This window comes from Aplidium turbinatum, chromosome 1 (assembly GCF_918807975.1).
Source record: "Aplidium turbinatum chromosome 1, kaAplTurb1.1, whole genome shotgun sequence".
Classification (NCBI taxonomy): domain Eukaryota; kingdom Metazoa; phylum Chordata; class Ascidiacea; order Aplousobranchia; family Polyclinidae; genus Aplidium; species Aplidium turbinatum.
In genome coordinates this window covers 37894634-37908669 of record NC_137472.1, presented here as the reverse complement: position 1 = coordinate 37908669, position 14036 = coordinate 37894634, and the positions used below count along the sequence as shown (strand labels likewise).

Genomic DNA, 14036 nt, shown 5'->3' with positions numbered 1-14036 from the left:
TCATTACTGTTCTAGAACAATTGCCCTCCCCCCCGGACGCGAAAATTTTTTTTCCACCAGATTTCTGTCTCATTTACATATTTTGGTAAAAGTTTGTATTAAAAGCGTGTGAATGCAACATTTTCTCGTTGGCACGGTTGGTTCAGTGGTTTCATCCTCTGCCTACTGATCGGGAGAACGGGGGTTCGACGCCCGTCGTAGTCAAACTTTTTTTTCTTGAAATTAATTTTTGCGGTGCACAAGAGCTTTTCAAAAAAGTAGGGTTAGGGAAAGCTTATATTTTATTATCATTGCACAATTTCATTGGCAAATAGTTATTTCGCAATCTGAATCAACCAATCTCTCAAAACACTTTCGGAAAATCTTACTTTGAGAGTGACTAGAATCAATGAGACAAAAATCTCGTGGGAAAAAAAATTTCGCCCCCCGGGCAAGTCCATCAAAAAGTGCAGTAAAGTTTTTTCTTAATTAGCGCTAATGGTTTGATTTTAATTTGTGACAGAAAGATATATAAGCATCGCCACTACAAATGTAAACTATGAGCGATTCCTCTTAAAAAGTCAAGTAGCCTACATAGCGATTGTTATAGTCTTCTGCAATGATTGTAATGCGAGCTGAACAGTCTTGATAGCGTTTTTTGGACAGTGGTGCGGGAAATCCTGCATGCAACCATTTGGTTGATATTGTTACCGTTGCTATAGCCTGCTCGCTCTTTAACGCGTCCATTGTTTGTTTGTTTATCTTTATCCTGCATTGCGGGAAAGCGGACTTGAGCGCTATGCATCGGTGTACGCCTGCCGACATACACCTGACCCACGCTGCAGCCGACGGCAATGCCTGTTTTCCGGTTGTCTACTTTACTTATGACTTAAATTTGGTACTACCCATTACTCAAAATCGATCACTAGGTAGAGGCAATTATCGTTAAGTTTCTTGCTCAGAGAAACAACAGCAAGTGCGGGTGGCTGGAGTCGAACATGCAGGCTCTCGACTGCGAGCCCAACGCGCTAACCACTCGGCCACGGCTGCCGACACGGCTGCCGATATAGGCCTAAACTCCCTAACGTTTGGATGACATGCAGTATTGTTAGCTTGAAGGTGGATAATATTAGGGTGTTTCATGTTTTCACCATTTTTGAAATTCAAAATGCCTGGGGTCCCATCTGGTGGTACTATTTGGGGTAAAAAGTTTACACTCAAAAATTATAATGTCATTTTGAGGTGGTCCACGAGGTTTGAAATTTTTAGGCCTCAAAATCTCGAAATTTGGCCTTATCTCCGGAACCACTCATCATAGATTGACAAAATGCGCAGAAGGGTCGGCTGCCTATAGCCTACCTGATGTAGCGAATATTAAGGTCTACCTTCTTCAGAAAAAAAGTTATTTAAAAAAATTGTTTTTGGCAAAATTATCGGTTTTTTTATGTAACTGCAAGTCTTAATGTATCTGTATTTCTGGCGATTATGTTTTTTAGTTAAAGTATCAACATGCTGCTAACTTTTAACATTTTAAATTCAGTTTCTGATATTCTCGTACAACAGTGTTGTTAGGTAGCCACTTTAACAAGTCGAAATTCTGCCACTAAAATTGACTAGAATGAAACCGCCAACCAATCATAAGCTGCGGTTTAAGTGACGTAAAAAATGGCGAAAAGAAGATGATAGAAAGCAAATTAAGTGATGGATTTTTTGTCAGCTGGTTGGCTTAGGGGTTAGGGTTAGGGGTAGAAAATAGTCATTTCATTGACGCGGGTTCGATTCCCACTACTTCTATTGCTCTTTTTCTTCTGTAATTACCAAATAAAGTTCAAAACAAGCATTAACTCTCTGGATGAGTGCGAGAAGGATCACAATTGGACGGTAGCCTCTTATAACATGTTAATTGTGATTGGTTGGCGGTTGCATTCTAATCAATTTCAGTGGCAGAATTTCGACTTGTTAAAGTGGCTACCGTGTTGTTAAGCTTTTAATTTAACTTAAAATTCACAAATTTCCATGTTGCACAAATAAGCACGTAAATCAGAGAGGGCAAGTAGGGTAGGATCATCTCTAATTTTATCATTTATCAGTCCTTTCACTGTTCCAATTCTTCTTTCCGTCGAACGATTGTGGTTCTCGTCTCGATAGATTTCCAGAAAGCCAGTTTTACATTGACCCAGGGGCGCCGGAACGATTTTTGACTGGGGGGGCAAGATTACGAAAAAAGGGCACTTTTGTTTACTAAAAGGCCAATTTTTTTTCAAGTTGTAAGATAAGATATAGCGACAACGCTAATCTATCAGCTCACTATGTATTGAGTAATGATAGCCTACAAGTGTCCAGTATACAAAGAAGGGCATCATGTTATGTTATAATGATGTCACCTACTGTTGAGCCTTAAAGCAGCCTGCGGCCATGGCCGCTAAGTAGCGCTTGAATGACCGCCGGTGCTACCTCCTCAATTGGCCAAGTTTGGCCGCCGTCTCTTCTAGCCAATTATTTAATTTTGCAATAGAATGATCGTGGATTAACTGTCGAGAATATGTAGTATCAAAGAGTGACGCAAAATTAGGTCAGCGCGTCATAATCGCCACTGTTGCATTGTGCAGGAATATTTGTTATTGATGGAATATATCCATCTGCGATCACCAGCGCTGTAAGTCTTGTTTGTAATTCCCGACGTTTATTTTAACAAAGTCTTAATCCAAAGTGCTAATTTGCATCGGCTGGCAATATTGTCGTTTTTATGTCGATTCGATGTTGTCGGACATTAAAAAGGAGAACTAGGTTAGTTAGAAAGGAGAACTAGGTTAGTTGACATCCGCATAGAAAACATTTTTTGATCATATTTTGCAAAAATTTTGCTTCTTTTAGTAATGTCCTTCACATCATTGAAATACTTATTTTATTACCTTGCCGTCATCGTCAACACATGTCGAACGTTATTTTTCGTTGCTAAAGAGAATTCTAGGGGAGTGGCGAACTTCTTTAAAGTTAGCCACATTGGAGACACTCATGCGAGTGTCGTTAGATGGTCCCGCTGTATTGGATTACAATCCCGATAAAGCACTTATTGCGTGGTGCAACAATTCTATTGTAGGACGTCGCCCAGGCCCAGACTTCAACAAGGCTGAGTGATCATTTTTGCATTGTTTCAAGTTTAATTCTATTTAGGCTACTTGTGCTATCGTTATTTTTATTTTGTATTTTGGCCTGCAAGCACGCAGATTTGGCCGCCGAGAAGGAGCTCCCGGTAGACCACGATGGCTGCCGAAAAAAAAACGAGTTTTAAGGCCTGTACTGTGTTGCAAAATTTTGTGCCGTATATATTATTTTGAGGCAAAAATGAATGATTATAATTAGGCTAAAAGCGAATAGCAGAAATTGTTATATTGCAAAATGTGCAGTAGCTTACATAAATTTAAAAGGGCACCTTTGCCCCCCCTGCCCCTCCATCTGCAAAAAAATTGAGGGCAGGGGGGGCGGCCGCCCCCCCTGCCCCCCCGCTTCCGGCGCCCCTGCATTGACCATCGAAATACACTGGAAGGCTATTAGGGAGCAGCCGGTCCTTGATTTCATCATCCATGACGCGAGACCTTGCACTCAGTTAGGTGGCTTGAAGATGGTATAGTCATTGATGATGTGGTCTGCGATAATTCCTCGGCACCACATTCACAGGAGAGGGAAGAGGCCATTCCCCATTGATGCATGGTTGAGCGGACAAGCCCGACGCCCGTACGAAGACGGTTGAGGAGCACCCATGCCTGTCTTTGTAGTGTCAGGCCAATGGGGCGTGCGTCGATGTCGGAGATAAACTGACTTCCATTCAGAATTCCATTTATGTTCCGCCCAAGTAGCCACAGAGATGTCTTGTTGTAACTATTGTACTGTGTATATTGCATATTTCAAACATGTAGCCTACCTATGTTCCTGTTACTGACAAATAAAACATTGATTGATTGATTGTTCCTCAGCTTTGTTGATCAGAAGTTGAGCGGCTGGCACGAATGGGTGTCTTGATTTTGGTCGACGGGGGTGCTCGTTTGAGGGAGCAGAGATCTTGTGGTGAAGAAGATGTTTAGGCTCCAGTGCTCGTCGACCGAGAGACAGAGAGACTTCTTCACGACGAAGCTCAGCAGGTTGGATACCAGAGAGAATGGGGAGATTGTCCAATGGTATGCGACGCAGGTGTCCGGTCACTGTGCGCAGGGCGCTGTTTATGGCAATGCCGATGTTATGGTAGTGAACACTGCAGCACCAAACAGGTGCACAGTAGCCTACTCTGCTGAATTGAACAATGATTTAAGACGGTTGCAATGTTCCTCCCTGGACGGAAAACCTGGAAAGACCAGCGTTTTAGAGGGAGAAGACATTTTTCATTTTTTTGATGATCACAATGAAGTTGGAGAAAAAGCATTAACACGACTGCTCATGATGGAAAAAGGCTAGTGAAATCAAACTGCGAATAGGAATTCTTGAAGGGGCTTTGGCGAAATTCATTTAGTTGTTTCTGGCAACACTTTTTTAAATATTTTGTGGGCTTGTTGTTTGTTATTGTTACTGTTCTGGGAATCTGGGCAATCATCAAAGCAAAGCAATCACTGCAGCATTACTTTCAATCTCAAAAATAACTCCGTTCGATTCAAAACGTAAAACGCCTCAGGGTAGGCTGAGGAAAGGCTATAAAACGTATGTGCGGTAGCACACAGTTTTTGCAGATTTAGCATTAGAACTGATGCTGTGGGCAAATATGTTTGTATTTTGCTTGCCATGATGTTTGATGATTTGTGGTGGTTATGTCACCAGATGCTGAGTTTTAGGAATTCTAGAGTACCCTGAAATGGTAAAATTTTGTCCAGAAATCATGAACTAGCTGGAAATTATTGGTCATAATTTTTATTCTAATGCTTATATTAATTGTAGCCTACTGTATAATGGCTAATGTGGTTTGCAAAGACATGTGCTAAAGCATTGTTAAAAGTAGTCTTTTTTAGTATTGTTTTGCCCACAGCTATTTTTTTAGCTCTATTATGCACATTTAATTATGGATGAGGGAGTTTTAACATGTCCGCCCCGATAGCTCAGTGGTTACGCGCCGGGCTCAAGATCACACGGCGCTGGTTCGACTCTCGGGGTGTGCGTTTGAGCAACGCATTTCAGGACTGCTCTCCATTCAGCGGCACCTAGTGAATGGAATAATTTCTCGGCAACAAGACTTCAACAATCGGAAAAACTTCACTCTGCCAATCTCGGTAACCGGCCCTGCGTCAAGTGCCTCTACAAGTATGCGAACAAGTACCAGGAATAACCTATCAAGGCTTTGTCAGTCCGAGGATAAAGATTCAAAACCAACCAACCAACCAACCAACATGGTATGTTAAAAGTTTCATCATTGTAGTATTCTAGGAAATGCTGCAACAAAAGTTGCCCCCTACTTGGTTGTTGTTCATATATTGATTTCATCAAAGATGCTGGAATTACAATTTATAAACATGTTGGTTGTGAAAAATGCATGTACCCATTACATATCACAACAACAGTCCACTCATTATTCAGTCAGTTAGTGTGCAGTAGGTAAAAGTTTATCTTGAATGCTACTGTAACTAGTGGTGCATAAGCCAGACAGAAAGCCATTTTTTGCATTGGTTTGACGTTTAGAGATGTTGTGTAATGCTAATTAAATAGTCGTTACTGTAGAATTATTTTTTATTTGTTCTACAACTTTACATGCACAATTTTTAAAAGATAATTGCAATATCTTTACATTCGGAAAAGAAGTTTCGATAAATTTATCATGAGTTCAGTCTAATTATGCTTTTATATCATTTTGCCATACCTGAAAATCAGCTTTAATGAATCTTTTTGAAAAGCTGTTTGTATTTGTTTGCATGGTTGAATGTTTTTATTTGATAATATTTATTTTATAGGATCTTGATTTTTTTACAAACTTAAAATTTGAAAATAACAAAGCATAATGTCCAGTAGACGAACAAAAAAGACAACTAAGAAGCGAGCTCAGCGAGCAACTTCAAATGTCTTTGCCATGTTTGATCAAGCTCAAATTCAGGAATTTAAAGAAGCTTTCAATATGATTGATCAGAATCGAGATGGTTTTATTGACCATGAAGATTTAAAAGATATGTTGGCATCATTGGGAAAGGAAGGAACTGACAAATATGTTGATGGAATGTGCTCTGAAGCACACGGTCCTATTAACTTCACAATGTTTTTGACTATGTTCGGAGAAAAGTTGAATGGCACTGATCCAGAAGAAGTTATTAAGAATGCATTTGCATGTTTTGATGAGGAAGGTACAGGAAAAATCAATGAAGATTATCTTCGTGAACTGCTTACCACCATGGGAGATCGATACAAAGAAGAACAAGTTGATGAGATGTTCAGAGAAGCACCCATAAATACTAAAACTGGAGATTTTGACTATGTAGAGTTTACCCGAATTCTTAAGCATGGAGCAAAAGAGAAAGATGATATGTAACAAATTTGCATAGGCCTAGTATTCTACACAAATTGTTAAGAATATTGCCAATGCTGTGCTTTCAAAATAGTAAGCCTTGTGTATTCACTTGTTGAGGTGTTGCTTCAATAGTTGCTAACGTAACAGGCAAAACAACTTCATGGTTTGTAACTGAATGCATTATATAGCTAGTTTATCACATGTTTAGTAAATTCTAGCTACACTTGTTTCTTGCTGATTGCTTACCAGCTGACAAAACTTGGTCAATAACAATGTAATCTTATCTTGTTCTCAGTAAAGTAATAAAGTAGCATGCTTTTACAGCCAATCATCTATTTTTCGGGATATCATACTGATTGATATAGAAATTGCTTTAAAAAGTGAAGTTTTTGTTGTTAAAAGTTTTTTAGTAGCACTACTTTGCGAGAACCTGATGACTATTTTTTTAAATGTCAAATTTGCTGCATGTTTCATGTTGATATAAGCCAATACAATGATTGCCTTATAAAGTAAATTTTTGTTGTTAGTGTTTTTGTACCAGTATTTTGTATGAAACCGTCAGTGTTGTACGTTGACGCCGTCAATTTGACGGCGTCATTTGACGGCGTCAACTTTTTGTTGACGCTGAGGCTAGCGCCGTCACTTTATTTTTCACTTTACTTTAATTTTACTTTAATGTCACTTTATTTTAATGTTTTTAGGCAATTCGCGCTGACGCTGACGCCGTCAAATTATTTCAGTGACGCGTACAACACTGGAAACCGTTGACAACTTTATGAAAAGTTAAAATTGCTGCACATTTCACAGTATATATTTAATCAAGTCTTTTATAACCCCAGTTTTTGATATAACAAAACTTGCCATTGTTTTGTTAATTTTTTGTTTAAGTTTCATCCCATCAAACACGGGACAAATAGAGTGTTCACTTGTACATAACTGACATAAAAATTGTATTTTACTGGTATTTAGCCTTTATAAACTATATACACATATATATCTTATCTACAGTATAATCATTTTCACATGTAATTGTGTATGTTACAAAGTTTAAAGTTGTAGTTATAAAGCAATGGATCTTATTAAAAAATGCATTGAAGGGACAAATTACCTGTATTGTTGTATGGTTCTAGCTTACCCAGTGAAAACTCTTCTCTGATGATATTCGCATGTTTCATATGTGGGATTTTGTCAACTTGAGTAACCTACTCCACTAATGCTATATAGTAAATTAGAGGTTTGATATAATGATTGTTAAACTGATGAATATTTTCAGATTTGGCAGTGGAATAAAAATAACTGTGTTTTATATCAGAACTACTGTAATTCAAAGTCACTGCTATCTTTGATTTCTCTGCATGTTACAAAAGTTACCAAACATGTTTTTAATACCGTAGTTTTTTCTAGTTAATTCTAGGTAGCAAAATTAGTCTTTATTATGAGAATTGAGTCAATTTCCAAAGGATTTACTTTGCTTGCTTGGATTAATGATAAATTGGTTAACAATAAAACAACCTGTGCAATATATATATACAATATACATATATTAGGGTGTGACAGCCGCCCCATGATTTTTAAAACTTGGTTTCACAGAGCCTACCTTTTTTTTAGTGGTGAGGTTTTACCTGTATAAGATTCCTGTAAAGTTTCAAAAAAATTGGTCAAGGTTTAGAGGTGGCCCGTGGCCACTAAAGTTTTTGGGGGTGGGCGATGCATTTTTAGGGGCGTTTTTGCTATATCTCAGCTCGTAGACATGATAGAAGGTCATGCTATAGCTCAATCGATGCAGTATAGGCAAGTTTATATCAAACTTGTGAACAAATGTTCAGTCTAAAATGGTTAGTTTTTGAGTTATTTGAGAAAAACCTGTTTTTTGCATATTTGTGAGAAAAATGTTCTTAGCACCTTTTCTTCTTGGGTTAAAATACATGGAAAATCAATGAAATGATGAATTCACATGTTTAGTTAATGTTAAACAAAATCACAAAATACATTTGAGAGCAAGGAACAGCGATGATAAAAATCACAATGTAAGAAACCAACACCGAGATGGATGTAAGTATTGTTTACGCTGATTGGGCATAGAATTTCTGCTGTTCTCAACTACTTGAAGAATATTTTGAAATGAAACTTCTGTCTTAGTAGTGTCTATAAAGTCTTGGCACAGTTTGACACCCCTTTCTGCTGCATCATTAACAACACAAAGATTTGAAACCCGTTTTTTTGCTTCACAGTAGCTGCCGTTCTGGCACCAATCGACAACACCAACACTTAAAAAGGTCGTGTCAATCCTCAAGATTCTGAAGAAGCTCCAAGAATCTTCTCCAACAAAGGAGCTCAAGTCATCTGTTGGTTTTGTAGCAATGGAAGGAAAGGAGGGTTTGCCAAAATCACTTCCTTCTCTTTTCAAAGAATGTCCAGGATCTTCGAAGCTTGTCAGCTTTTGAACAATTTTCTGCTTTGTCCCGTCAGACACACTGCTATCGAAAAGGGTAAGGGGGATAAGTTCTTCACTAAGACATCACATGTGCCCCTTTAGAGCTTTAAGAGCTGCTTTGGCCATACTGCTTTCGATTTATTCATACTCGTTGACGTTGATAAGGTCTAGGTGCGTTGCAAGGAGCAGAAGTTGACACAAAAGTGGTTAGCCACCATGGCACATAGGAATATACAACAAGCTGAACAAATTTTTGGATTTTCTTTAGCTGTTGCTTTGAACATATAAAACCTGCAGGAAGATCTCTAGTAATAACTTTAGTGAGAAGAACGATCTTGATACAGTATAAAATCTCGGCCATCCATCTGGCGTGGTGACAAGCACCCGGATGTAGAAAACCTCCAAAGGTCTCAGTTCCCTCACCAAGATGCAAAAGCACTAGTTTGACTAGCTCCTCATAATCATCCATCACAAATCCCTGTGCTAGGGCTTCATAGCAGATCTTCACAATCATCCCCTTCTTGATCCTCATATCTGCTGGCCATCGCTCTGATGGTAAGATGGACTCGCCTAGTCAAGCCTGAAGACAACATCCAGTTTGGGACACTTCTATCAAAGCTCAAAATAAAAGACATCAGTGAAGTCCTCCAATTAGGCAGACTGAGATGGCTTGGTCTCGTTGAGCGCAGCTCAAGCTGGATCTCACAGGTCAGATGTGTTAACATCGCAGCACAGCGGGGTCAAGGTAGACCAAAACTTTCTTGGAAAGAACTTGTAAAACATGACCTTGTAGCCCTGAACATGAACTCTGTCAACCCAATAAATGAGGTGTGGAGGGGAAGACTTCGTTCTCGACAGACAGGCCACACCCTCGACATGAGGATTAATTCATAGCCTGTATAATCAAAATTGGTTGATGATGATGATCTTTAAACTGTGACAGCATGTAATATAAATTAGCACTTACCACCATAAAAATTGCCTTAACAGTAAACACAATGTTAGTGTTCAGTTTCTATGCTTCTAACAAAACAAAACATGAGGTAACTTAGGTTTAAACTTTGAAGAGTTACAGCTTCTATACTTCTCCAGGTGTTCCTAAGAAGAAAAAAAGGTGAAATTGATAAAATATTCAATTCATATGTAACAATTTTTCACAAAATTTGTGCAAAAAACGGGTTTTTCTCAAATAACTCAAAAACTAAACATTTTAGGCAAATAGTTTCTTCACAAGTCTAATACAAATTTGCTTATTCTGCATCGATTGAGCTATAGAACGACCTTCTATCATGTCTAGGAGCCGAGATATAGCAAAAGCACCCCTAAAAATACATCGCTCACCCCCCAAAAACTTCAGTGGCCACGGGCCACCTCTAAACCTTGACCAATTTTTTTGAAACTTTACAGGAATCTTATACAGGTAAAACCTCACCACCAAAAAAAGGTAGGCAAATTCTAAAAAGGTTGGGGCGGCTGTCACACCCTAACATATATATATATTTTTTTTTTCATTTACTGCCTTGTTGAACGTTTTAGATTGCTACTGCCAACTTATTGCATATATGAAAACTCTTCTCTATTCGTAGCATAACAACAAAGCAAAGGTTGTTAAAAGTTGAAATGTTCAAAGTTGAAATAGTTTTATTGATTAATGATTATAGTATTGATTTTGGTATTACAGGAGGTGGTTTAATGTATGCAATTCTATAAAAAGTTTGTTTTTAGCTGAGTTGCTTATACTGAACAAGAGAGATGGACAAGGAAATGCAATACCTGATTGTTGATAAGAAGCTCATCAATGACCCTGCAAGGCAAGCTGATTGGACACAGAAAAGGCTTGTCTGGGTCCCATCAAAAGAGCATGGTTTTGAATCAGCCAGCTTGAAAAGTGATAAGGGTGACGAAGTCATTGTGCAATTATCCGATAGCGGCAAGAAAGCAACCTTCAGTAAAAACGATGTTCAAAAAATGAATCCACCAAAGTTCACAAAAGTTGAGGACATGGCAGACATGACTTGCCTCAACGAAGCCTCTGTGTTACACAATCTTAAAGATCGTTACTACTCTGGCCTTATTTACGTAAGTTTGACAAATTTACACGAGTTGCTACTTGCTGTCTCTGGATATAATGTAATGTCACTGTCATTTGATGCACAATATTCGCTCAACGTGTCTTCATGTCAATTGGGCGACTTGGCAGACAATGATTGATTTTTGTTCATGAAATACTTTTAAGTAATTTTACTTTTTGAAACTTGTAGACCTACTCTGGATTATTTTGCGTTGTTGTGAACCCATACAAGTTCTATCCCATCTACACTGAAAAAGTGATTGAGATGTACAAGGGGAAGAAACGTCATGAAATGCCACCACATGTGTATGCTATCACTGATACAGCCTACAGAAGCATGTTGCAAGGTAAATATGGGACTGGCTTTTAAATTACCTGTGACAAAGATTAAGAAGCGTTATTATAATTCTTTTCCATCTAAAATTTTCGATGTAAAGCAAGAATGTTTCATATTTTAAGATTATTATTATTGTTGTACTGCAGGTTGTACCTTGCGTATTATGTGTATTACAGTAATGCAGTAGCCTACCTAATGTGCGTAGCAAAAATGTTTGCTGTTTATTAGTTAATTTAGATTTGTCAGTTTCATCTCAGGATTTCATTATGATATATTTTAGAACATGAACTTAATGATCCACGTGTTCATGTTTGCTAGGTTTCTGATTAAAGTATCGTTACTTGAATGAAAGGCACTTTGTTGATTACATTACATTGCAAGCATTTTATATGTTTTTCAGACCGCGAAGACCAATCTATTCTTTGCACGTGAGTAGAGCAAACAATGGGCATGTTGGTGTGTTGTCGTCCAGTTGATTGCCGAGCTTTATTGTTTTGCGCAGTGTGGCCACTGCGCAGCATGGAAGCACTTAAATCGCCGACCTTATGCACAATGCACATTAATTATTTATAATACTTGCATTAATTGCATTGTTAAGCTTTTTATTAGCTGTTGAATCATAAAAAATTATTGCTAAAGCTGTGTTAGTAGTTAACTTTCTGTATTATCATTGTTACCAATTTTGACATTAAGGTTTTAGTTTCACTTCTAAGCCCGAAAAATTTTGCGTTTATCCGCATGACGTAGGTCTACTTCCCCAGCCAGCAAAAGTGGCTCTTTCCAACGGTTCAAAAAGGTCAGCTGTCGTTGTTTTTGTCGTATATTACCGCTTTCACACCAATCCTCTCCGTCGACCGTCATACACTGCATATGGCGATATCATTAGCGGTATCTTTGTCCTTTGCGTCATGCATATCTCTTGTTTGCTTGTTGCCTGCTACAGCAGTTTGCGTAAAAATAGCTTTATAATGTAAGCACCACGCGTGGGGAGTGGCTCTGTCATTAGATATCAACAATAGCATAATATGCTTTCGTTGACCTGTGGCTAAGCGGTTTCTACCAATCCATTCAGCAAAATTTGTCTTTATCACGCTGATTTAGCGTTTTACTTAAACTTTGCTGGTAAAAATTGAACAATATGTTATAGCAAATAATCAGAATCATGTATTTAGCCCTGATGGTTTACAAATTGCCCAGCCTGATTGAATAGTAAGCAATCTCAGGCACGAGGCTAACAGACGACTTTGACGCATTTTTTATTGATGATCAGTGACATTCAGTCACTCTGGGATCTTATGCGTGTCAAATTGCAGTAAAAACTTTATCATGGCTGCAGAAAAAAAAAATTTTGTTTAACAGCCACGGTAAATATGTGGTCCAGGAAGGCCACTGCAACTCCCGGATATGACGTCAGCGGAAGGAGTATCTTATTCATTTCAAAGCATCGAATCTACAGTCACAAAGTATTGATATGCCTCTGCATGATACCACCAATATGAGACGTGTTTCGAAAAGCGTGATGCTAAACTGTCATCTGTTTCCCTCTAGTGGTGTCTGGCCTGCGTTGCCCAATGCTAATATTATGTTGGTTGTTGGACTTACGGACAGTGAAGTTGTTCAGCAAGTCACTCCCACCGTGGCTTTGCCTTGGGTACTTTCTTCCAAGCTTATCGGTCAACTCCGTAAACCTGGACGTTTCAAATGTTCTGAAAACACATACTTTGTAACTGGAAGATCTTTTCTTACTCGCTAGATTCAGCAAAACGGGTCTTATCCCCACCTCTATAGACAATAAATCAATGTGAAAACAACTGATCTGCAGGCAGGCTAGGATATATTTTACTTTTAGATAATATATTAGATATATATTAGACTTTTCATCGATTACGTGTGCAAGACCATTTTTGAATGGTAGCGTCTCATTGAGAGATTAATTTTCCATTCACTACTTAGCCAGCAAACATTATATTCTTATAACGCGTGGAGACATTGAAAAAATTGTGAAGAAGTACTTACGCTAGGTGGACAAATGAACTTACTTCGTTTTTTACGATTTGTCTTGTGAATGGCGTTTATATTTTACGCTATTCGTAGGCAAAATAAATTTCTCAAGTATTTGTTCGGCAACTTAGCCGCACACACTTGCAAAAGTTTGTTTATGATGACGTCACCACATAAAGAATGCAAGGAAGTCTTTATTTGGTGTTACATGTCACGCTAAAGTGTCTTGCGGTTTGATAATGAAGCAACAGATTACGTCCAGTGCCATATTCACTGCACGAACCACACAGATCATTTAGGTTTCATCAAAATTGATCTTACAGTTTCATCTCGAATGTGATTCGTGCGTGATGCACTGGCCGTTTCCTGGGTGTAACCATCAAGTAGGCTACTCGTCTCAGTGTTTTGACTTTTTTGAAGTTGACAAATGTTTTGGGACTACCTACCGCCGTTTCAACCTTGGAGAAATACAAAATTTAAACTAAGAAAAGTACAGTCACACCACGACAGAGTTCTGGCTGCGGTTCCATCAAGCGTGTGTGTATTTCATGTTTGAAAATTTCTTTGTGATAAAATATATGTTCACGAAGTATGGCAGGTATTACCTTGAATGTTGCTTTTCTGCGTTTTTTTTTTATGTGATTTTATCATGTCTCGATGCAGGGATGGCCTACTTTTTATGGATTGTGATCGACTAGAAATTTTCTTAATTAACCAGCGATCGATCAGTCGGTGATGC

General features: G+C 38.4%; 1 protein-coding gene and 1 pseudogene across 1 annotated transcript in view; both read left to right on the top strand.

Annotated features, from left to right (window-relative positions):
* Positions 1 to 5910: 5910 nt before the first annotated feature.
* On the top strand, positions 5911 to 10569 carry LOC145777754 (myosin regulatory light chain 12A pseudogene; annotated as a pseudogene).
* A 56-nt stretch (positions 10570 to 10625) lies between these two features.
* LOC145777743 (uncharacterized) overlaps positions 10626 to 14036 on the top strand; it is a 33402-nt gene continuing 29991 nt past the window's right edge. Inside the window, exons 1-3 of the mRNA XM_082589191.1 lie at positions 10626 to 10967; positions 11150 to 11306; positions 11697 to 11724. Of these exons, the coding sequence (XP_082445317.1) occupies positions 10641 to 10967; positions 11150 to 11306; positions 11697 to 11724 (512 nt within the window). The 5' untranslated portion in view covers positions 10626 to 10640. The remainder of the gene's footprint in view (positions 10968 to 11149; positions 11307 to 11696; positions 11725 to 14036) is intronic.